At 40.3% G+C, this 26,226-nt stretch overlaps 4 protein-coding genes and 1 pseudogene across 4 annotated transcripts; all 5 read right to left on the reverse strand.

Moving 5' to 3' along the window:
• Positions 1 to 1,128: 1,128 nt before the first annotated feature.
• Positions 1,129 to 2,104, reverse strand: LOC146976312 (olfactory receptor 52E8-like). Its single transcript, XM_085794488.1, has one exon. It carries the CDS (start codon positions 2,102 to 2,104, stop codon positions 1,145 to 1,147), a length of 960 nt encoding a protein of 319 aa, XP_085650614.1. The 3' UTR covers positions 1,129 to 1,144.
• Positions 2,105 to 6,872: 4,768 nt separating this feature from the next.
• Positions 6,873 to 7,841, reverse strand: LOC146976313 (olfactory receptor 52E8-like). The gene has a single exon (XM_085796689.1). It carries the CDS (start codon positions 7,839 to 7,841, stop codon positions 6,873 to 6,875), a length of 969 nt encoding a protein of 322 aa, XP_085652815.1.
• Positions 7,842 to 10,781: 2,940 nt separating this feature from the next.
• On the reverse strand, positions 10,782 to 11,762 carry LOC146976314 (olfactory receptor 52E8-like). Its single transcript, XM_085794489.1, has one exon. It carries the CDS (start codon positions 11,745 to 11,747, stop codon positions 10,782 to 10,784), a length of 966 nt encoding a protein of 321 aa, XP_085650615.1. The 5' UTR covers positions 11,748 to 11,762.
• Positions 11,763 to 14,645: 2,883 nt separating this feature from the next.
• On the reverse strand, positions 14,646 to 15,611 carry LOC146976315 (olfactory receptor 52E8-like; annotated as a pseudogene).
• Positions 15,612 to 20,869: 5,258 nt separating this feature from the next.
• Positions 20,870 to 21,844, reverse strand: LOC146976316 (olfactory receptor 2AT4-like). The gene has a single exon (XM_085796690.1). The coding sequence runs from the start codon at positions 21,842 to 21,844 to the stop codon at positions 20,870 to 20,872; it is 975 nt and encodes a 324-aa protein (XP_085652816.1).
• Positions 21,845 to 26,226: the final 4,382 nt, after the last annotated feature.

A 26,226-nucleotide genomic window follows, 5' to 3' on the forward strand; every position in this document is an offset into this window, starting at 1 on the left:
TGAGATGGAAGTCTGAAGTTTTATTTAGGACCCTGACGAAGTTCTGAAGGTGAAATATTTTTCTATAGAACCCCTTGTCACTTTCTGCTGGTTTTCTCTATATGTGTCAGATTTAGGTTTATGAGTACTTATGAGTATAAATCGTATATAAATATGCTTATAGGAAATGCCTCATTGTTCATTTGTCACTAACTCTTGGCCAGGGTCGTTTGACATCCTGTACTGTGTCGGTAATGAAAATCAATCAATAAAATATAATATTACAGTAAGTTCAGTACTTTATCACATCACAACCACAGTGTCTTAAAACATGTGGGCTTCACATTATTTTAACATATGCTGATGGTTTGGCTCTATCTAGTGGACAAATTCAAGGTTACACTCAGTGATGCTCTGATCAACGCAGTGCAATAAAATGTGCATGTGTGTGTCATAATTTCAGGAACTAAAGAGGCAAGATGGATTAATAACAGAAAAACAGTTTAACATTATTCATTTTATTCATGCATTTTTACACAACATTTAGCATCTTCTAGTTAGCAGTGGTGTCGCCTCACAGCAAGAGGGTTCTGGGTTCGAACCCGCTGGCCGGCTGGGGCCCTTCTTTGTGGAGTTTGCATGTTCTCCCCGTACATGTTCTCCCCGGGTTCTCTCCGGGTACTCCAGCTTCCTCCCACAGACCAAAGACAAGACTCTAAATTGTCCATAGGTGTGAATGGTTGTCTGTCTATTATTATTATTATTATTATTATTATTATTAATCTTTATTGCAGACACAATAAGTGGTCCATATCAACAACAACAAACATGATAAAACAGATTTAAGAAAGAGAGAGAGAGAAAGAGACAGACACACAGAGAGAATCAATTATCAACTCTCGACATAATTCATAAGCAGGCTATCCCACCAGTGTTTTCTAAGCCTGGATACCTATAGCAGCTCCTATTAGAGCTAGTCAAATAGAGGGTTTTATAAACTGTTATTCAGAACTGGGCATGCAACACTTTAAACTTAGCAGCAAACTCTAAATGTATTCTATACTCAGGGATTGGTACATTTGACACAGCTTTAAACAACTTAACATTTACTCAATCTGTGTTCATGTGTATAATATTTAATTGTACGCTGTTTTATTCTGTTTCATCAAGACATTTTGCAAATGCCAATGTTCATAGTAAGGAGTTTCTTTTTCAAGCATTCTTTGATGTCCTTGGTTTTGAAACAGTATATTATAGGGTTGACAGCAGCAGGCAAAAGACTGTACAGCATCACTACAACAATGCGAACTGGAGCACTGAAAGTGTATCCCACATTATTTGCCAGGTACACAAAGCACCGTGGCATATAATACAGAAAAGTGATAAGGAGCTGTGGCATGCAGGTAGACATAGTCCTGACCCGACCCTCAGAACTGGACATGCGTATTACTGCAACAATGACAACAAAATAAGAGAATATAATAAAACCCAGAGGCACCAACAAACTGAACATGGCAAGACCAAGTCCAACTAGCTGAACTTTGCGTACATTCTCACATCCAAGTCCTGTTATTGATAAATGGTCACAATAGCAGTGCACAATTATATTTGAGTTACAAAAAGGCAATGCAAGAGCATCAAAAACTATACCCCACATCCATGACATTGGCATAAACCATGATATTCCACAAAGAACAGATACTGTGTTGTTTGTAAAAAGAGTTGTGTAACGCAGTGGAGCACAAACTGCAATAAAACGATCGAGAGCCATCACCATCAGGATGAAAGAATGAGTTGCCCCTAAAAAATGAACAAAATACATTTGAGCAAAGCAACCATAAAATGAAATAATGCTGTCATCTAACCAATATTTTAATATAATCTTTGGGAGAGTAACACCCCCAAACACAAGGTCGCATAATGCAAGGTGGCAAAAGATTAGGTATGTGGGTTTGTGAAGAGATCGTTGACATTTAACAAACACTAAAATAAAAGTATTTCCCACTGTGATAGCAAAGAAGAGTAAAAAAAGCAGAGCTGAAACAGGTCCATAAAGCTCTGGTAACAGTCCTGGAAATCCAACGATGAAGAAATCTTTTATAATTGTTACATTAGTTAAGAACATATTCTCTTGAATTCACAATGAATACATATCAAGCAGAAAACACAGAGAGGAAAGTATTAGGTACCACATATGCTGACAGTGTAGCCTACTTACAATAGATATGCTTCCATTGACTTCCTGCAACATCTCATGACATAATTGCTGAGCATTTTTCCTCACACTAGCTATATGTGTGAACAGGTGGATCCCAAAGGGCTGCCCTCCCAAGCTGCACAACCTTGACATGACATGATGTATTCAATAAAGGAGTAGGCTTTTTGGTTTCCTGTTAGTGGCTTACAGCCATGGCAAATATGCAGCTACAGTTTAATGCGGAGCAGATGAACATACAGAATTGTTACATAAGACACGTTTAAGACAAACTCTTTTAAAAGCCCTATGTAAGCTTTTGGGATGCAACACAAAATCTCATGATGTTATATTGTGTTTAAAGCAGAAGTAAGCGATCCGGTCGTTTTGGCTAATGCTGCGTTCCAGGCCGGCTTTTGAAACCGTAAATTACAGCTTCAAGTCACGACTTACGACTTTGTAGCGTTCCAGGCAACCCACTCGTGTTTTTCCTACCTGTTTTACCTGTGAAAGTGCACTATAACGGCCACTCGTAACTTCCGACCCGTGAACTCGTACCAGATCGAACTGGTACAACTTCACAGGTCGGAAAAACACGAGTTACGGGTTGCCTTGAACGCACCATAACGTCTTGTCAGCCGATGGAGTTAGCAGCCCCCGCCCTCGTCATGGATCTATTGGTCCTCGTCCCTACGTCACCACATTCAGGCGCATCCCTTGGCTGCACACACAGCCCTTCATGCCGTTCTCTCTCCTCATTGGATAAAACTTGTAGGATACGATAAATGTTTTCTCCTGGGCTCAGAGCAGAGCAGAGGGACTGAGAGACCCGTGTTTCGGTCCAAACACTCTATGTAAGTGATTGCTGTCGGAAGATATAACTATTTAAGACTTATATTAACACAAAAATATCGCTTACTTCTGCTTTAACTTCATTTAAATTTGGGATAAGGATTATTGACTTCTTGGGAAGTTATAATTGTATTTCTACAATTAATTGTGTTTTAGAAGTAGTGTTATCTTTTAGAAAATGTGTTAAAAGAAAAACTTTAGACTTTAGAAATATCGGAAATAGGTTTAACTTCTTAATAACTTAGCTACAATCATATTATTTGAGTCCTTTTATTTATTTGATTAGGTAGCTAAGTGTCAATATGTCTGTTTTTAACTGACACAATTAACTGACAAGTATACTTCGCCAGCATTCCGAACCGTACAGCAGCACTGATTTTATGTTGCTGTACGGTTACGGTTACGGGAAATTAAACGCCGCCGACTACGATGGCTGGGCCATGTGCTCAGAATGAATGAAGACTGTATCCCAGAGGTCGCACTGAGATGGACTCCAGCTGGAAAAAGGAGTCAAGGCCGACCTAAAACAACCTGGCGACGAACCGTGACAGCCAAACTAAAGGAGGTGAACCTCACATGGGGCGAGGCGCAACATGTAGTGCACGACAGGTCCCATTGGAGTCAGATCGTTGCAGCCTTATGTCCCACTGGGGACGAAGAGGATTAAGCTAAGTATATACAAGTAAATTGCCATATAAAATAAAAAGAAATGCAGTGATACGTGTAATAGAAAACTGTGCCTCGGAATGTTCAGTTTGTATCAACGGTAGTAGACTATATTTTCTGAGGTAAAGAGCCTATCCACCTGCAAGCCTTCACTGCATGGCAACCACGGAAACACTATATCTCAGCTGGAATAGAAGCTTGCCTCCTTTCCCCGTAGAAACATCCATGAGTAGTTGACAAAATATGACAAAACCACAGACTGCTGCTATCAGTTGAAGCGCATTGTAACCGGCACATCACCTGTAAATAAAGCTCCCCATTTATGGTGCGTTCCATTTACATTGTTTTTTGTTTGTTTGTTTCAAAAACTTAATTTGTTAAAAAGTGCAGAGATGACATAATGTGCTTAGAAAGGAAAATAACACAAATACATAAATAATGATAATTTTTTTGCAAATATACAACACCAGGGGTTAGTGTAGAAATGAAATGAGAATAGTGCAAAACATATAGAATATTATTAATATTATTATTATTATTATTATTATAAAAAATAGCCTTTACATGGTTTTTAAATGTATGACTCTATCTCATTTTTAAAGGTACAAAAAAAGGTTCTAATTTTTAACACCTTACATTTATGGATATAAAACAAAACAAAAACTTTATAAATATAGTCCAATATAAAACTGCAGATGCTTTGCCATAGTTTCCGAGTGTGTTCACAAGTCCAGAATCCATTTTTTACATTGCAAGTCGGAACTCGGAATAAGGGAGTGACGTCACCCCCGAGTTCAGCCCTTTCCAGTTGTAAAACACGGAGGTCATGAAAATTGACGATACGAAAACACAGCGACAATACAATGCATTTTTGACAGGCTGATGTGTCCGGTCCAATATGGCGTCGACGTTGACGGAATATGGAACGCCATCGGGTCCAAAACGTTTCTTTTAACATCTGCGTTTTGCACATGCTTTCAGACGCTCCATGCATTCACATGGCGTTTTGTGCGCGTTTTTCAAAGCACTGGAAGGTCACATCTGCCGTTACTAAGCAACCAAAAGCGCCTTTCACATTTTAGCATCACTGTCACCTAACCAGGTCAAGAATTAAAGGGATAGTTTAATATTTTGGCAAAATGGCCCATTGCCATAATCCCTATAGTCATAGCAGTAGGTTCATTACCTGCTGAACGCCAGAGCGGAGCGGCAGGCTGCTCAGAGCTACGTTACGGAGGCTAATGGGATTTCTTGGTTTCCCTCATCAACCTCATCAAATACACAATCCAACAACTCCAAAACGCTCTCGTGGACAAGTTGTGACCTGCACATTCACCACGCTATGAGATAATAACGGAACATTATATTATGAGACAGAGTTGTTTTCGAGGCAAATGCAGAAACTGCTGTCTGAAAATTGCCCCTGTCGGTAACGAATTTACCTCGAAAACAACTCAAACTATAGGGATTATGGCAATGGGCCAATTTGCCAAAAATGTTGAACTATCCCTTTAAGTAAATACAGAACTGACCAAATTTCAAGTACCATACATGCCTCTCAGCGGATTCACTGCTTGATCTGTCTGTCTGTCTGTTGGTTTGAACGAAGAGTCATCTACATTGCAAGTAGAACTATTGCTGAGGATTTCCTGCCTTTCCTTTCCTGTTTTCTTAGGCTACTACATTTTGTTAATGCTATTAGCAGCAATAGGTGAAGAATAATGACCACCACACACTATTTAGGAGAATAAAATACAGGATCGAAGTAATAGTGCAGTTGTTGTCTGGAGGGGTAGTATCAATCAATCAAACAATCTATCTATCTTTAAAAATGTACAGCGCTTGTTCATATGTCTTGAACCAGTTGTCATTAACAAAATGGCAACACTGGGTGGGTTTACATGGACAGTTTCAAACGGTTTCAAAAGGTTTGGGAGACCAAATCAATTGAAAATACTTCATGTAAACACCTCAAACTGTTTCAATTACCCCAAACCAGTTGAAATTCCAATCAGTTTGAAGGGGGTGGTTTAAACCGTTTCCAAAGTGATCTGTCTGTCATGTATTTCAGGTTGATCCCTGGCTGCATTCGTTCTGCGCATGCTCAGGACTTGACTATGCACGCATGCACGCTTGAGCACGTACGAGCCGTGCCTGCCTGGCTGTCACTCAAGTGAAAATCATAATTTTTCGGCAGGTAGTCTCTTTTTGGCACAACATGGCAACATATTGCATATGCACTCCCGACTCCAAACGCTCTCTCTTCTTTTCCTGCTAACATATGTCACACTGCTGTTTAATACAGAGAAATATTATAACATCAAAGACTGCGCTCAACCAACGATGTATTTCGGCACAGCTGTAGCACTTCCGTAATCAATAATGTTGTAACCATAGTAACGCAATCACTCACGGCTGCGGGCACATTCGAAGCGTTTGTTTCGTCGGTGCAACACCCAACCAGTTTTTAAACCAAACCTTTTTGAAACCATTCAAAACTGTCCATGTACACTGACATCTTTGTGAACAGTATGATAATGAAAAGTGATTTTCATTTGATAATGTGAAATATAATAATTAGCTAATTGGCACCAGTTGTGGACCTTTCCCAAAACAAGCTTTCTTTTCAGCATTGTTTCAAGATATCTGCATATACACTGATCCACTGAAAATGAGCGCTGTAACGCTGCCACAAATACACCAAAAACAGAGAAGACGACATGGAATGCTTATGTGCTGTCGGCTTAACACGCCAGTGGGCTCAGTGTCAGAGGTTGTTGACACTATTGTTGTTAAGAGTAAAGAGGCTGTGACATCGTTTCACAAAAAGATCAGTTTTGGTCTTTGTGCTTGAGAGATGTGTCTTTTTTCTATTGTTGAATCGGTACTGCCTTTATGAATGTAACCTTGAAAAATGAATTAAAATCACACCCTTGCATACAAGTAAAATCAAGGCCTTAGCTTAGCTCTGTAATAATGCAGCAGCAAGGTATACTGTTTTTTTTACTTTTGCTCACAGCTTCCATTGTATGACATAAAGTGCTGTATTTAGTAAGCAATGTCTGTCATTATCATCCAAATGTCTGCTTTTCTTTAATGACAGAGACAAATACACACACAAAAAAAGTATGTGTTTCATACAGTCAGATTTTTTGTAACATCATAGAGTTGATGACCGATATTAGACAGAAAACTTTATCTCTATTCCAATCTTTGTTGTTTTCACCTTCTTCATCAAAGTCTGTTTGATATCCTTAGTCTTAAAACAATATATGATTGGGTTAACAGCAGCAGGAAAAAGACTGTACAACAGTATCAATAAAATGCGAACATCTAAACTGAAAGAAAATCCAATAGTGTTAGCAACATAGACAAAACATCTGGGCAGGTAAAAAAGACAAGTGATAAATATTTGTGGGGTACAGGTTGATAAGGTCTTTTTGCGGCCGGCAGCATTGGACATTTTCAAAATAACCACTATGATGGAAAAGTAGGAAAATAAGATGAATGCAAGAGGAACCAAGAGACAAAACATTGCCATACAGAGAGTAGTGACCTGTACAATTTTAACATCTTCACCACATGCCTGGCTTGTTATAGAAATGTGGTCACAGTAGCACTGAGCAATGACATTTGATTTACAGAATGGTAAAGTGAGTGCTTGCAGTACAATAGTCAACATTAAAGACACAGGTATGAACCATGCAAACCCACAGAGCACAGATATGATGTTGTTTGTGATTAGGACAGGGTAACGCAGTGGCATACAGATTGCAATAAAACGATCAAGGGCCATTACCAACAAAATAAAAGAAGTCACTGATCCTAGATAGTGGACAAAGAACATCTGTGTAAAACAGCCATAAAATGAAATGGTGGTATCACCAAACCAGTACTTTGATATGACCTTCGGCAGAGTCACAGTGCCAAATGTTAAGTCATTCAGTGCCAGGTGACAAAAGACCAGATATGTTGGTTTTTGCAGTGACTTCTCATAGAAAACAAATGCTAAAATGAAAAAGTTCCCTATTGCAATGGTAAGGTAGACGACAAAAAGCAGAGCTGACACAGGTCCATAAAACTGTGGTGAAAGTCCAGGGAAACCAAGGATCAAGAAGCTTCTCATCCTTGTCACATTGGTGTTTATCATTATCACCTATATTTCACAATCAGCACGGAGAAAAAGAAATCAGTCATAGGTCAAAAATCATTACCTGCAACATAACAAAATAAATATTTTACATGACCTAATACTAAGGACATCCATACAACGATTAATATAAAAAGAACACAAGCTATTTCTACAAGCTTACAACCTTCTTTAAGGGGATTTATCTCATTTCTGTTTCATAGGATTATAGTTTTAGAGTTCAGTCAATTATTAATTCATTACTTGATAATATATATATATATAAAAAAAAAAATTTAAGCATATTTTTTGGCTTTTTGCCTTTATTTGATAGACAGGAAAGGGGTCGGCAGAGAGAAGGGGAATGACATGCAGGAAAGGGCTGCCCGACACGGGAATTGAACCGGGGCCGCCTGTGGTAAGGACTGTAGCCTCTACATGGGGCGCCACGCACCACCCCACTTGATAATATTTTTAGTTCACAATAAAACAATGTAGACCCTTATTGAAGACCAAATGGTGACTATATCACATTCCTCACTTCTATCTCCCTGACTAGAATCTATTAGAACCAAAACTGCATAAAAGTATTTGTCATATCAACTACTGTGAACTACTTTCCTCATACTTGTTGACACAAGTATATAAATCTTCTTTCAACTCATGGATTATCTTAAAGTGTAGCTACAACAAATAAAAAAGACATATACATACAATAATAAAATATGGTTTTAGTGTGTTCCATGTACAACCTAAGTAAGAGTCTTACCTTTCAGATTTCAGGTTAGCAACTAAAAGATGAGTGCCCTACCTGCGTCATGGCTAATATCTGCTCTTCTCAACATCTGACCATGCCTATCCTCAAAGGAGCATGCACCGTCGAGTTCCCTAGTGATACAGAGGGGGTAAATTGTCACCATTTTTTTTCTTGCAACTGGCTCGGGGAGGAATACAACCATGAGGGTGAAAATTGTATTTTGTCCTGGTAGATTACAGATAGAAATGTTAAAGAGTAAAAGTGGCAATAAATTGAAATAAAATTGACTAAAAAAAGGTGTAATGCAGGGGCGCTGTTTAGCTAGAGCAAATCTCTATTATACTATCAAATAAAGGCAAAAAGGCCAAAAAAAATACTTTAAAAAGGTTAATGCAATTATTATAGCATCTTCGGCACACATTGCAGTATAATGTTTTGCCATTTGGCAACTGTTTCTGATGGTTTCTTTACTACACTGTGTCATTTTCTGGTTCTAACTGTTCATTTCAATAGAAGACTATCTACTGTTTACAAGCTGTCTTAATCATATCAACCAACAAGTTATCAAATCACAACTGTGTTTACTTTCAGTTGGCACCTAAAGGAATAGTTGACCAAAAAATGAAATTCAGTCATTATTGATTCACCCTCATGCTGATGATGGGTCCATGCCTATGTTCCCACAGCCCTATGTTCCCACAGGCTTTTGTTCCCACAGCCCTATGTTCCCACATTTCAGATTTATCACACAGTGCATGCTCTGCTGCGACGACACCTTCGTGTGAATACATGTGGAAAGATGTCTATGGGTGTGATGTTATGTGTACAAAATGGTGTACAGTATGTACAGAGGTGGAAACAGTTACCCTCGTAAAGGACGATAAAATCTCAAATCTAATCTAATAATAATATATCCACGGTGTTACTAATATAAGTATCCGTACGATCTAGATATTGTTATTGTCACCGAGTAATATGTGTGGTGTGCGAAATAAATGAAATATGAAGACAGAAGTCTTATTGTTATAACATGTAAACATATTTAGGAATTTGAGTTGGTGGGACAGTAGAGTGTAGTTTAGTCAACAGGTGCAAAACAAGACAAGACAGTGGATAACAAGGCAGTGCGGTGAAGCATACCTGTCAAGTTTTGGATTTGAAAATAAGGGAAATTTTCCAGCCCGCCACGAGCCATCCCACCACCCCAACCAAGCTCCAGTATCCTGGACATCCTTACATTTCAAGACAGGTGTACAAGAAAGCTAAAATCACTAGGCCTACTTGTCAACCACTTACAAACTACAGCTGGCTTTATGCACAGCTCCACTCCTACTCCCTGAACTTCAGTCAGCTCCTATAATTCCTGTCTTTCAATATTGGACAAATTCATTAATCCAGGTATGGTGTGTCTGATCATTGTTGTTGTGACTACTGAGGTCAGGCACATCTACAAAGGTTATTTATGAAGAAACCAGTTTAAATTGTTTGTTGTTTTGAATTTTATACATGGGGGAACCAAGGTTTGAGCCATGATCATTAGCTACCTTCCTGGGATGATAATATCCATTGGTATCAATGTACAGTTGTACATATTTTTGTTTTACACCCCCACCCCCCTACCTTTTTGTTATTATTTATTATGGCTATATTATTACTCTGTTATTACTATATTATTATTATTACTTCTATTCTACTGTATATTATTATTATTAGGTTACATTTGACCTAGTGACAAGCTGTGTGACCACTGGCAACAATTGTTGCCCATCATAAAAATGCTATTTTCTTCAAAACAAGTACAAAATTGAAAAAATAAATACATAACATGATTCAGAGGGACTCAACTGATAAAATGACATGCCTTACAACTCCAAAAAAAAAAAAAAAAAAAAAACTGGGCACAAACGGGTTAAAACAATAGGAGCAAAGAAGATATTCTTAAATCACATATTTTGTTTGTGGTCCCTTGCTGAGAGGTGATGCTTCTCAGTTTACCACATTGAGCTTGACATTTAATAGCATTCCCATGCTGTGAAATTGTGAAAAACAAATGACACTGGTGGCGGTGGGTGGAAATATACAATTAAATTTGGTAGTCAACTTTAAAAACCACATTGTAAGAGTGCAGTTTGTCTTTTATGTCACAGACATGTCTGGATCAAATATATTGTTATGTGCATTCTGCCTCACTAGTCAGCTTTACATTAATTCAAAAGTTTTATCTCTATTCCAATCTTACTTTTCCTCAGCCTCTTCATTAACATCTGCTTGATTTCTTGCGTCTTAAAACAATATATGACTGGATTAACAGCAGCAGGAAAAAGACTGTACAACAATATCAGTAAAATGCGAACATCTAAACTGAAAGAAAATCCAACAGTGTTAGCAACATAAACAAAACACCTAGGCAGGTAAAAAAGACAAGTGATAAATATTTGTGGGGTACAGGTTGATAAGGTCTTTTTGCGGCCAGTAGCATTGGACATTTTCAAAATAACCACTATGATGGAAAAATAGGAAAATAAGATGAATGCAAGTGGAACCAAGAGACAAAACAAAGCTATACACAGAGAAGTGACTGCAACTATTTTAACATCTTCACCACATGCCTGACTTGTAATAGAAATGTGATCACAATAGCATTGAGCAATGACATTTGATTTACAAAATGGTAAAGTAAGGACATGGAGTACAACAGCTACCATTAAGGGCAGTGGTATGAACCATGCAAACCCACAGAGCACAGATATGATGTTGTTTGTGATTAGGACAGGGTAACGCAGTGGCATACAGATTGCAATAAAACGATCAAGAGCCATTACCAACAAAATAAAAGAAGTCACTGATCCTAGATAGTGGACAAAGAACATCTGTGTAAAACAGCCATAAAATGAAATGGTGGTATCACCAAACCAGTACTTTGATAAGATCTTCGGCAGAGTCACAGTGCCAAATGTTAAGTCATTCAGTGCCAGGTGACAAAAGACCAGATATGTTGGTTTTTGCAGTGACTTCTCATAGAAAACAAATGCTAAAATGAAAACGTTCCCTATTGCAATGGTAAGGTAGACGACAAAAAGCAGAGCTGACACAGGTCCATAATATTGTGTTGAAAGTCCAGGGAAACCAAGGATTAAGAAGCTTCTCATCCTTGTAAAATTGGCAATCATAATTTCAGTTTTCAGTAAAAAAAAATATATCACAGACAAGACCTTTCAGAAGTGAACTTGAGAATAGGCTGCAAACATACCATCTAGTTTAAATGAGATAGTAAAAACTTAACTATTCAAAATGATACTTTATATTTGAAATTCACTCGTGCAAACATGTCTCTAATGCTGTCCCATACTCGGCCTGAAAAGGGCTCTTACGGGACTTTCCAGAGGGAAGTGCAGTTCAGAGAAAATCAATACAATGTCTGGATGCCAGGTAATACGGTACCTGCCTTTTGTTAAGTTTGGTGTAACATGTCCTCAGAGGATAAAATAAAATATATTGAAGGGATTCTGCCCAACCCCCCCCCCCCCCCCGTTTGTAAAGCTGCTCATGCTGAAAATAACAGCAACAGCTTATTCAAACCATGTTTAAAAAACTGGTGCAAATTGAAAGTCACTTTTTAGCACATTTTTTTCACCACTATTTTTCTGTGCTCTATTAACAATGGTTACATGCTGTCATTCCGACATCCCACCATTCCGACGTCCCACCATTCCGACATGCCATCGTCCCACCATTCTGACAAGGCTTTCAACATAAGGAAATGTGCGTTGCTCAACAGGTGACTCCCACCTACTTATCTGGACTCTCTCTATCTATCTGGCCTGTCTAGCCTCTACCTGATCTTTTTACTAAACTTTCATCATTGCCTAAGCCCAACCAGTGCAAAGTCTTTTTGGGGAAAAAAATACGCTATTAAAGGAATAGAAAAAATACAGTCATTCCGACCATAGGAGGCAAGAATTGTCGGAATGATGGGACATTTGACTGAAAATTAAGTGTTGCCATTTAGACAATTAGAGGCCTATGTCGGACTGGTGGGATATTGGAATGGCAGTTGCCCCCCAGCTTAAGCGGGTCGTTGTCTGGTTAAAGTCCTTCTGACCTTCTCATTCTCTTCTTAGCCACCTCTCCTTCATATTCACTGTTGCGAGAAGCCTCTCAGTGCAGAGTTAAATTAGTCACGAAGTGCAGTTGGCTCACTCGCCATTTTCCTGTTGTTGTCGTTTGTCACTGATCCTGGGTCAGTTGTGAGGGCGGGGCCGCATGAGCTGGGGGTACTTCAGGGGGCGTGTCGAAAGCCGCAGACGGGAGGTGAATTTAAATATTTAGGTGAACATTTAACATTTAGATTTAAAGCAGAAGTAAGCGATCCGGTCGTTTTGGCTAACTTCGTTAGTTAGCAGCCCCCGCCCTCGTCATGGATCTATTGGTCCTCGTCCCTACGTCACCACATTCACTCGCATCCCTTGGCTGCACACACAGCCCTTCATGCCGTTCTCTCTCCTCATTGGATAAAGCTTGTAGGATACAAGGAAGTATACAAGACGTTTTCTCCTCGGCTTACAGCAGAGCAGAGTGACTGACAGACCCGTGTTTCGGACCAAACACTCTATGTAAATGATTGCTGTCGGAAAAACTATTTAAGACTTATATTAACACAAATATTCCGCTTCTGCTTTAACTATTCAATAAATTTCAAAGTTAACAAATTGTGTTAAATGTGCTAAAAAGTGACTTTCAGAAATTCACACCACTTTTTTAAACATGGTTTGAAGTTAAATGTGACAAAATGTTGCTGTTATTTTCAGCATGAGCAGATTTACAAACGACACCCCATACATATTGCAATGATGTGTTTAACTTCAGGAACATATTAATGAGTGCAGACACTTACTTTTTACGATATCAAAGCACAGGAAAGCTCCGTATTTGTGAGTAACACCCTGTTTATCATTTGAAAAACTTAGGCCAGCTTGTTCCTCTTGCTCTGGTCAGAAAATGCTCACTTTTCCTGTCAAATGTGATTAACCTACTTTGTTATCTCTTGCTTTTAACTTCGAAAGTCACAATTTTGCAGTGAGCAATTTTGGTGAGCGCTCATATTAAAAAATCAGCACAACTGCAGAGAGGGAGAGCAGCGCTGTTTTGTCGACCTGTCTGCTGCTTCTGACTGCTTTGCCTGGAGGACTTGACCCACTCACACTCACTATGTTAGGTGACATACAGAACATACATTATACATAAAATCATAAAATGAGACAAAGCAGTAGTAGGGGTCATCTAGGTGTGTGTGTGTGTGTGTGTGTGTGTGTGTGTGTGTGTGTGTGTGTGTGTGTGTGTGTGTGTGTGTGTGTGTGTGTGTGTGTGTGTGTGTGTGTGTGTGTGTGAAAAGGAGAGAGTAATGAGACATGTAGTTGAATTCTGACACCTAATGATGATAAATAATATGATCTTAAAATAATAATATGTCGGTAGAAAAAGAAGGAACGAGGGAGAAAAAGAAGAGAAAAAAATATATATATATAAATAAATAAAAAAAATATATATATAGCCTACACACACACAAAAATCAGTTTTTGGCTGGCAGTCTTAACGCGGCCACCTTAGGTGTAGTTTATACGGGTCAGTTTCTCTGATCTGACATTAGAGTGTTGGAAATAAGACAAAAGTACAGTATTTTGTTTGTGGACAAATCAGCATCATTAAAATATGAGAGAATCACCCAACTAAAAAATGAGAGGCTATAGTGTTTTGTATGTTACATATTTGTTTAATGTGAATACCACATGAATGGGATAGGTTTGTCACATTAACCATACATACATACATACATACATAGATCTGTCTAGGTCTTTGTCTTTCAAACAGCATTTTAAATTATTTGGTAGAACTGTATAATGTTTTAATATATAAAACAACTAACCCATAACACCATTTAGTCTCTTGTACATATATCTTATAGTCTCAGGTACATGATACAATAAAAGTGGTTTAGATAGTAAAATTTTTTTATTTATTTATTTATGAAGATGTGATTAGGCTTAAATGCACAGACTCACATTTGTTCATTACTGTGAAACTTACTTCATTCCAACTTTAGCATTTTTCAACTTCTTCATCAAAATATCTTTGATATCCTTGGTTTTGAGGCAATATATGATTGGATTAACAGCACAAGGAAGAAGACTATACAGCAAAATCAATGAAATGCGGAAGTCTAAACTGAAGGAATATCCTACAGCACTTGCCAAATAAACGAAACATCTTGGTAGGTAATACAGGCATGAAATGAATAACTGTGGTGTACAAGTTGATAAGGTTTTGTGCCGACCATCTATGTTTGGTATTCTGAAAACAACTGTAAAGACAGAAATGTAGGAAAAAATGATAAATGAAAGTGGAAGCAAGAGAGAAAACATTGCAAGAACAAGAGCAACATTCTTAACATGTTTAACATTTTCACCACATGCTAGGTTTGTAATTGAATTGTGATCACAATAACATTGCACAATAATGTTAGAACTGCAATAAGGCAAGGTAACTGCATGTAATACTACTGCCATCATTCTAATAAATGTCCCAATCCACGAAACCCCACAGGCAATAGAAATGATATTGTTTGTAATTAGGACAGGATATTTTAAAGGTAGACAAACTGCAATGAAACGATCCAGAGCCATAATTAACAGAAGAAGAGAATTAATAGCTCCCAAAGAATGAACAAAATACATCTGAGTGAAACAAGCACCAAAAGATGATATATTGTTATCCCACCAATACCTGGAAATAATTCTTGGCAAAGTCACTGTCCCAAATAACAAATCATTCATTGCCAGATGACAAAAGATCAGATATGATGGCTTGTAAAGACGCCTCTCAAACCCAACAAAAACTAAAATGAAAATATTCCCGGCAAGGATAACCAAGTAGGCAAAGAAAAAAAGAGCTGATACAGGTCCATAATATTTTGGGTGAAGCCCTGGGAATCCAAGTATCACAAAGTCTTTGATTGTTGTTATGTTTGTGTAAATCATTCTAATTCATTCATCTAAGTCAACCTCCAGTTGGTCATTTGTTTTGTCTCTTGCCTTGGAAAAGAAACATTTTTCAGACGAATCAAGCTGACATTTCATCCCAGCTTTTATATGCTCATTTTAAACCTGTACCTGCCCCTGCATAGAGGAGGTGTCAACTCATGGACAGAGTTTCAGTGGTAGAATGAAAGTTGATAAAATTATACTATATATTATATTTTTGCCAAGTTCATCATGAATATCTAACATCATACATACATTAAAATCTAATTTCACCAAACAGTAACTTTCATCAGACTAGACTTGATTAAATACACTGGATACTGTGTATGTCACTAGTGTGTATGTATGGTATATGCTGATCTGGACATGGTTTGTTGGGTTTGAATACAAATTATTTAATTATTTAATTAGGGCTCGAGCGACGACAAGCGTCGGTGAAGGCCCTATTCTTTTTTGTCCGAAAGGGTTGCATTTTGGGGGGCCTGAACATGCTTGAAAATGCATGATTCTTTGTACACACGTAGGGACTGGTGAAAATGTACGTATTTTAAAGTCGTTTCACATGGGCAGGGTTAATTCGCTCAATGGCGCCCCCTACAAAACTTCTAGAGTTTAGCCCCTCTTAGTGGTTTCACATAAGCCGTGTTTCCACTGCAGGAGTTCCTGGTAAAGGGAGGGGGTAGGAACTTCTACAGGAACCGTCCTCTCACTCGGCCCTCTCAGTGGCCGTGTCTCCACTGCAGAGTAGGACCCTGCGGCGACGTCATGAGTTTCGATCGCCGCTTATTCGTTGTGCGACAGTTTCGACTGCGACGTCACCCAGGCAGGTCACAAGCACATGCACAAAAATCATAACAACAACGAAGAAGGATGGAAGGAGCTGAGGCGGTAGCCGCGGTTCTTTTTTTTTTTTTTTTTACTCTTCACGGCATTGTTTTGCGGAGTGATGGATCCCCAGTGTGTCGAGGTGCGCTGATATTTTCATTTCGCCGCAATGACTCACACCCCCTTTGAATCTCCTCGGTGCTGTAGACTGCAATCAATGCCTGCACCTCATCGTCGGTCCATTTGTCGTACATCTTCCTGCTGTTTTCTTGTTGTTTACAGCGGTGTCTGCTAGGCTAATGCTCCCCTTCTGCTCCCCCTTTTAAAAATGCCGGTTGTTTTGGTGCTTTCTGGTAGCGTCAGAGCCTGCTCTAGCTTAAGCCAATCAGCGCCGGGTTAACCTCGAGCCCCACCCAAGATCTTTTTGGGGCCGAACGGAGTACCTACCCTGGAGTAGGTACTCCGTTGGCCCCCGTAAAAGTTCCTGTAAATGGCCCTGTGGGGGAGGTTCCTGCAGTGGAGACACGCACCAACGGGGCTGGCCCCGTAAAATTACCCTTCTGTACCCTTAAGTTCCAGCAATGGAAACGCGCCTATTGAGGCATGAAACTTGGTATGCTTATAGAACATGGCAAGACGCACAAAAAATCTTCTTGACGCCATGGTGAAACCTCAACAGGAAGTCGGCCATTTTGAGCGTTTTGCCACATTAGTTTGTGCTTTCTTCTGTGCCATACCAACGTGACATTGCAACCACTGTTCACAACCTATTATTACCTGTAACTGTTAAGTAATGCGGTTGTTTTGCTTCTAGGTTGCAACCGTTTGTACTTGTACTGTACTGTGGGGGGCAACCGCCATTCTGACATCCCATCAGTCCGACATAGGCCTCTAATTGTCTAAATGGCAACACTTAATTTTCTATCATATGTCCCATCCTTCTGACAATTCTTGCCTCTTATGGTCAGAATGATGGTAATTTTTTTAAACATCCTGCCTTTCTGACAATTCCTATAATAGCATATTTTTTCCCCAAAATATTTTTGCACTGGTTGGGCTTAGGCAATGATGAAAGGAGTTGGTTAAGTTTAGTAAGACCGGGTAGAGGCTAGACAGGCCAGATAGATAGAGAGAGCCCAGAAGTAGAGAGTCCGGGGGTCTCATTTATAAAACTGCATAGGATCAGTGACAGCTGGTATCAATGGGCTAGCGGGGCTAAGCCCTCCCTGCATTACACAACAAAAGATGAGAAAAAATATTCTCTAAATAACATACAAAAGATTGTTATAAGTCTTAGTGAAATCGGAAGTGGCAACAATATTAAATTGTTTCAAGAAAAACACAGGATATCTAAATGGGCTTATTTTATGCAGCCCGAGTCTGCTCTCATTCATTTTCTGACTGTGGATGATTGACAGGCGTCATAACATGCCCCTTTGACTTACTTGTAATTTGAGCTGATTTCATTTAGCCCAACAGCGCTGTTGTAGAACAATGACAGGAACCGGAGGGAAAGTTGTGTTGTTGTGGGGGGGAGAAGACAGAAAACAGCGCCGCTAGGCACTAGCATCACAGGTAGCGTAACATGAACAAAGTGGAGAATCTAGTTTCTAAACTCACCAGGAACACCAGACTTAAATGACATGGCAATAAACATCAGACCAGAAAGGTCGTCGATATGAGCTGCGTAGCTATAAGTATAAGCATATCGTCTTTTTTAAATTATTTTTAATTGAACAATATCATTGTGTGTGAGCACGCGTGCGTGCGTGAGAGAGAGAGAGACACACACACACACACACACACACACACACACACACTGTGTGTTGTTTATGTGTGTGAGAGATAACTAGCCTAGACCTTTCTACTTAATGCAGTGTGTAGGCCCAGTTAGTTGCTATAGGTTTTTGCCAGTCAGATGGGATGTAACTTTTAGCTACTGCTGTGTTAACCTTTTTTTTTTAAGTATATTTTTAGGCCTTTTTGCCTTTATTTGATAGCACAGTGAGATAGACTGGAAAGGGGGAGGCAGAGAGAGGGAGAATGACATGGAAAGGTCTGCCCGACGCGGGATTCGAATCGGTGACGCCTGCGTTGAGGACTGTAGCCTCTACATGGGGTGGCCGCCTTAACCACTGCGCCACGCACCGCCCCTACTGCTGTGTTAACCATTTAATGGGTATCATTTATTTATTAGCCCACACAACTAATTTCACCACCAGCCGCCACTGCGTAGGATCATTACTAAAAGTGTACGTACGCCCAAAAGCCAAGTTTTGCATAGGCCTGCGCCAAAAAATCTTCAGATTTATAAAACCATGCGCACGCACAATGGTAAGCAAACTTCCCTTTATAAATCAGAGAGTGCCTACAATTGTGCGCAGCTGAATCGGCTTCCTGTTCCGCCCTTTTTTAACCATAGATGGTCAATGCAAACCACCACATGAATGCGATCTGCAAATGAGCCTGACGTGCTCTTGTTCTGTCATTGTTGTGAATTGGCTGCAGGTGTGAAAGTGGCAACACGACATGTTGCTGCAGCTGTCAGCGATGTCAGCGGCACAGAGGTGTGGTTTCAGGGGTCCGCCCACTATTCAGACATCCCGCTATTCCGACATGTCTCTATTTAGACATCCCTCTATCTAGACATGCCGCTCTTCCGACACTTTATGGTATCGCTAGTCCGACACATCATCTTTTTTTTTTTTTTTACAGCTGCGATACCCAGGCGCGTCTCTCTCTCTTTTTTTCTTTTCAGCATGCCTATCACCGGTTTGATGAGGGAGTGATGTTCTTAATCTCAACAACTCAACTATCAAGTCGCAAACAAACAGAAAGCGAGATACATGGCATCGGGCAATAAATTAGTCAGAAAAATGATCTTGCATTTTAATAAGCTACAATAAAAATAAAAACCTCCCAAATCTCAACAAAACGGAGCAGAAAGAAGAATAATCTTATGTAATCTGCCCCTTTATCCCAGAAAATCTTTTTTTTTTCCTTTTACCTATGTTAAAACAATGTAAAGCGGACGACAGTTACCATTACTTTGAACGCCTTTCCACTACACAGTTACAGCTCTACTGGACTCGGTTTAGGTCATTTTCCATTAGGCTACAGCTGAGTCCTTCACAGTTCCTCCTCAGGGCCGCGTTGTCTCGCTCTTTATTCTCTCGTCAGCTCCACACACGTGCACCTCGTTAACTCAGGTGACAGAATAATAACAGTCTCAGTAGCTGCAGATCAGTGTGCGCTGCTGCCAGTGTGTTTTTAAACTTGGCGGGTTTGTTTTTTCTTCTCTCTTATAGGTCTATGTATTTGTGTATGAGAAACAGTGTCTCAGATGAAAAAAAAAAAAAAAAAATCAGAAGGACACGTCTGACTATAACGTAATCAATCAATGTCGGAAAAGCGGAATGTTTGAAAAATAGTAAAGTGCCGCTACTCCGACAATGAAAAAAAAAAAGTCGGAATAGTGGGACGCTTGAAAAATAATGTTAATGCCCCTATTCCGACAATTAGAAGTCAATGTCGAAATAGTGGCATGTCGGAATAGCAGCATGTAACCGTGGTTTCATTGCGCTGCCCACAATGACAACAGTTATAGGGAATCTGAAACAAGTTATTAACCAGTCACCATGGTCCTTGAAGACCCTCTCCCTCCTTATTCTCCTCCAGCAGTGCATGGTGTAGCATTACACACGGGGCTCACCGCTGTATTTACGTTTACGGTAATTAGACTGTAACCCCCAATTTTATTCTGTCACTGTGGGACAGTGGAAAATGGCTTTTCGATTCATCTGTATGTCTGGTACATGTGGTTGAATTGACAATAAACACTTTGATACTGTAAATCCATTTCAGAACATGTTAATATTCCAAATCATACAATTAATAAGGCTGTAAGACAAAAAATAATAAATCCCAGGAATATGGGTGAAGCTTGTCTGCTGAAATGTACAAACAACAACTGCCATGAGCAAAGAACAAAAGCCTTTGTTTATATTGTACAGTATTTCATTCAATATAGCCTACTTAAACTGATTTGAAGTTACACCTTAAGTTTTGCTAATCAATCTACATGGTAGGTTAAGTGGCTGCAAGTTATGCTGTAAGACTGGAGAAAGTAGGTGGGAAATGACCAGGAGTTACACTGGAAGTCCGGGCAAAGTAGGACTTAAGTGAATGGGAGGTAGGACACTAAGATGCAGGCAAGTTACTGTAAGACACGGGAAAATACGTGTGGGTAGTGACCGGGAGTTATACTGTACGTCTGTGGAAGTAGGTGGTAAGTGAACGGGAGGTACACTCTAAGACGTGGGGCGTATTATGAAGTGTTACCGAAATTACTACAATAATTATCTCGTGGCCACAACGCGTGGCCACACATAATTTTTTCTTTATCCAATGTCACCAGAGGGGCTCCGTAGTTAGCCACTAACAGCTGAAATTTTGTTTTTTTGTAGAGCAGTCAATTTGTTGAATTGTCTCTTCAAGCTTTCTTGCATGTCTTTACTTCTAAAGCAATATATAAGTGGATTTATCATGGGGGGACTAAGGCTATACAACATGATAATTACTAATCGCATGTCAGCACTAAATTTAATACCGACATTGCTGGCTAAATATACAAAACATCTGGGCAAATAATAAAGAGAAATTACCATCATCTGAGTACTACAAGTGGACAAAGATTTTAGACGACCTTGTAAATTTGCTATCTTAAGCACTGCCCGAATTATGCAACAATAGGAGCAAATTATGAATGCCAGAGGCCCTAGTAGAACAACCATAGCAAAAACAAAAGCAGGAAATCCATAAGGGGCTCTGTCAGTGCAAGCCAGCACTGTTATACCAATGTGATCACAATAACAGTGATTGATTACGTTTGAGGCACAGTAAGGCAGAGGGTAAGCCCTAATAACTAACATTAAAGGGCCTGCATTGGCAACCACCCATGCAATAATACAAAGAATACAGATGGTGGAGTTTTGAAGAATCAGTGTGTATCTGAGAGGATGGCAGATGGCCACATATCTATCTAAAGACATTAGTAAGAGAATATAGGAATTCACTGAGCCAAGAAAGTGAACAAAGTACATTTGGATAAAACAAGCAGTGAATGAAATGGACCCTGATTGAAACCAATACTTACTAATTATCTTAGGTAAAGTGGTTGTGCTGAAGAGAATGTCACAAGCACAAAGATTCAGAATAATGTAATACACTGGTTTATGAAGGCTACGGTCAGTTGCAAAGAGAAAAATAACTGTGGCATTGCCCATCAAAGTTAAGAGATAAACCAAGAAAAGTACAGCCGAGGCAAGACCATGGTACTCTGGATGAAGTCCAGGGAATCCTGTAAGAATAAATTCAGTCACAATGCTGTGATTCCCTTCTGGCATGGTGTCCCTGAACTTTCCCCAAAACTCTGAAAAAAATACGGAATCACATTTACAACACATGAGATGAAACACTTCACATCACACACTGATTTTATATTGATCATTAATGAATTATAAAACATTTAGCAAAAATTAATGCAGATTAAATATTTAACCTTTCATGATGTTTACTGTGAAACCCTTTTTTTCTATTTTTTTTGCACTTGTCTTTTACTTTTGTCACAAAGCACATTCTATATTTCATTACATCTATTTTTTGTGTACATGAAACTTTTATTTCTTAAATCCATAATGATATGCACAACAGTATGTATACCTCTCTCAAACAGTACAGCAGCCTACTCTGTATTATCTGCTGTTGCTTCACCTCTTAAAAAGACTTTTCACAGCATGCTTTGTGATTAAGAAATGGTGTCCATCGTTTTGTTCTTTTGACGGCAACAAACTCACGTGGGCTGCTCTCGGGGGATGACACAGGCAGCAGACAGACCTTCTTAACCGGAGAACCACGTAACCGGGCAGTTGCTAGGGACGCCACTTGTTAAACCGTGCCGGTAGTTTTCTTTTTCAGAGGTAGTTTATGTAAGGGATAATGCCCGACGAGGTGTCCATTATCAGAAATTAATGGACGACGCAGAGGCGTGGTTGCTTCCGCGAAGTCCATTAATCTCTGATAATCGGACACCTCGAAGGGCATTATCCCGCTTATACCATGGTCACTTACGAGATAAATACATATTAAATCAATTACTTATAATTTAATGTTGTTTTTACCGTTAAAATCATACATCTTTAAGCGGCTGAGCCGAGCGGACTATTTAATAACACTCGTCGGCGATAAAAGAAAAAAAAAAAGAGGGACCCGCTGTGACCGCAGCGTAACGTTACAGTCAGTGCCTCTGCCACAGCCTGGTAGTTGATCAGTGAAGGGAGGTGAGGTGACGGCTTAAATGTTACCGCTTGTGTGTTTACAGACTCCAGTGCCGTGATGCACTGAAAAAAAAGTTGTTATGGTCCGAGTGTCCGTTGCCGTGGTTACCAACAAGCGTTTGAGCCAGCGCAGAAATATTTAGAACGTAATCAGGCTATTTTACCGGAACATCTTTATGGGTGTCCATTATGTAAGGGATAATGTATAGTTCGGAGGTTGTTATGGAGAAATAAACCCCGACAGGTTGTATGGAACATACTTCATACAACATGAAGGGGTTTATTTCTCCATAACAACCGACCAACTATACATTATCCCGCTTAGAACACGGCCTACAACTAAATCATTCAATAATGTAACACAAAATAATGATAAAAAGAGATTTTATTCATGTAAAATTAGACCGTTGCTCGGGACGCCGCTCTGACCAGCGTAGCACAGAAAAGAGAAACTATGCAGGATATTTACTTTATGTTTCATTTTTACCGTCATTAAATAGCTTCGGACTAATAGTGATGTTAGATAAACGACTTGTAACCTGTTACAGGGAGAGTGGAGGCTCCTTATTTCCACATCGTGGCTGAAAAGTAAACTTGCATCAGAACCTCTGACCAGCTCCTCTCCTCTCTGTAGCTCCGCGACACAAACGCATCCCATAATCTCTTGTTTATGACAGATACGACTACACAAAATACACGTAACGTGTATGGTAATCCATCGATCCACTGTTTGATTATCAAAGGCTTCAAATGCACGAACGGGAGGAGGCTCAGCAAAACAGCGGCTGTGACCGGACATGCAGAGTCGGCCGTTGCTATGGAGTCCCTAGCAACGGTCCGCTCAGCGGTGATCTATCGAGAAATAAACACCGCAGAATATTGGTGATTGACCAATCAGAATCGAGTATTCAAGAGAGCCGTGTTCTAACACTTTTTAATGGACACCCCGCAGCCAATCAGAATCGAGGATTCACCCAGACCATGGTATAAAGATTAATAACATCGCATTTTAACCAACATTTTATCTCAAATTAGTTATTTCACCGGTAAGCAGCTGTGTAATGGGCGGGATGATGTAGTGAGCTGGTTATATTATGAATGGAACCTGGACTCGGAGCTGAGGGGTTCTGTCCGTCCTGGGTTTATTTCACTATACAACAACCTGCTCACTATATATTATCCTTTACTTACATCTGACCTGTGTGAAGTGATTCTACAAGATCTGTTTTATATGTTCCCCTCATTAATACAACCATATGCAGCACCGAAGTCTGGTATATTTTCCGAAGCTTGTCTGCTGATAACATAGAATTTGTATTTTGGTAGTAAAACCAGCATTTTTAAAATATCCAAGCATCCTGTGTGACGTTTTTAACAAATCAAACCGTTTGGAAATCGGTCCAAAATTCAGCGAATTTGAGGTTGAGGAGTTCCTCTTTTCTCCATAGCTGCATGCACTGCTGCCTCTGTCAGCACTGTTCCAACATGGCGGCGCTGTAGGCACATCACTCCACAGCCAATGCGGCGTCTACGTATACATATGTCTATGGGTGCAGCAGCTAAGGAGACTGAGAACTCTGACCAGAATCGACGAGTCCGGCAGACGCGGGCCCAAAAGAAAGCCGGTGTGGAGATGGATATCAAAGTCGGCGGCCGTCAGCGGTAGTGGTGAGTATGTGTTTGTTTGCTGCCACACAATGGATGATAGCTAACGTTAGCTTGTCTGCAGCTGAAGGCTTTAGCTCTCGCTCCCTGACGTTACTACCGCGAGTCATAGAATGTGTATTATACTGTTAAAGAGAAACACACATTTCAGGACTGCTGACTTGTATCATCAGAGCAGTCTCCTTTAATATTTAATAGAGGGGGGACAATACCTGACAATAATATTCTCAGCTCTCAGGATGTGCCTGCTGTCCAAAATCTGGATCAGGCCGTGTACCGGTACAAGAAATTTCTCTGGCTGTTTAGTCAGGGAAGGACAATGTCTGCTGCTTTCAAGCGTGTTGGGGTGGACCGGAACACTGCTCCAATCTCAGAGCTATTCATTGCTGCCCCCAGCAAATATAAAGAACTCCTTAAAAGCTACAACAGTCAGGTTAAACTCGGTGGGTTTGCCACACAGTGTGCCACTTCAATTGAAGAGGATCCAGTGGACACATAAAGCCTTAAAGTAACATTGCAGAGTTTTTCGGCCTTAAAATAATGTTTCCAGACTCATTGCAATGGGGGACAGCTCTCCATTCCGACACACCTCCACTTCGACACCCCGCTGTTCCGAAATACCCCCACTTCGAAACACCGCTGTTCCGACACCCCCCCACGCAGCTGTCCAATGTCCAAGGTGCTGAACCGCGTGACGTTGTTTACATTCTGCTTTGTGGCTTGTCTGTGAAACGTGCGCTGCGAGACTGGGCAGATCTGTCCCACTTGCTTTCTCCCCGACTTCGTTGTTAGAGATCTCCCACACAGTAAGAAATACACTTTTTTTCTCCCCCCCTGCTCCGCTCGAGCACGGCTGAAGCCGGCTTGAGCTCACAGGGGCACGAGGCTGCTGCAGCCGCCGCTCGTGCTGACAGCTGACTGAGGGAGATGCTTTGGTTGGGCTTAGGCAATGAAGAAAGGAGTTGGTTAAGTTTAGTAAAAAAGACCAGGTAGAGGCTAGACAGACTAGAAGCATAATGAACGTTATATGTCATTAATATGAAGTATTTGCATGTTTTGCAGTTAATTATGCACATGATCCGTTTGATCCCAAAAGGGAAAAAAGGATCAATGCGCACTGCGCACTGGGGGTTTCCCCCAATAGCCTTTTCGGAGTAGCGGGGTCTTTAGAAAAAATAGAAAACCCCGCTATTACGATGAATGGAAGTCTATTGTCGGAAAGGCGGGGCTTCGGAAAGGCGGGGTGTAACCATTGCAATGGTAGAAAAATGGTTAATAGGATGAATGGTGCTGCCGCCGCAGCCTGAGCGGGGTCGTGTCGGCTGAAATTGCACTATGTAACTTCCCTGCACGGGTACGAAACACTGCCCCACCCTCCTCCCCCCTCCCCTCTGCGTCGCGGGAGAGACGTGGTGGGTAAAAGCGAAACTACGGTTCTCCTCCACTCGTTGTCGCCGTTGTTGCCGCCCCCGCTGCCCCCGCTGCCCCCCCACCCCACACACCCCCTCCCCCCTCCCCGACCACCCACCACACAGTCTCCTTGCAAACATGTGGGAAATACTGTAGTTTATTAATGGGAATAAACGCTGGATGCGCTCGCTGATAAGTTTCGTTTTCGTTTTTCCCCCCAGACGATAGCACTTCTCAACCAGATGGTGGAAGCACTGCGCTGAAACTCCGCAATGTTGCTTTAAAGGTGTACAGAAAACTGAATTTGAGCCCACTCTGGATCATAAAATTAATGTGATAACTCATCTTTCAGACGATGTAGGCCAAACTTTGTGCAA

The sequence above is a fragment of the Trachurus japonicus genome, chromosome 13 (genome assembly GCF_045865225.1).
Source record: "Trachurus japonicus isolate A0001 chromosome 13, Traja_1.0".
In the NCBI taxonomy this organism is placed as follows: domain Eukaryota; kingdom Metazoa; phylum Chordata; class Actinopteri; order Carangiformes; family Carangidae; genus Trachurus; species Trachurus japonicus.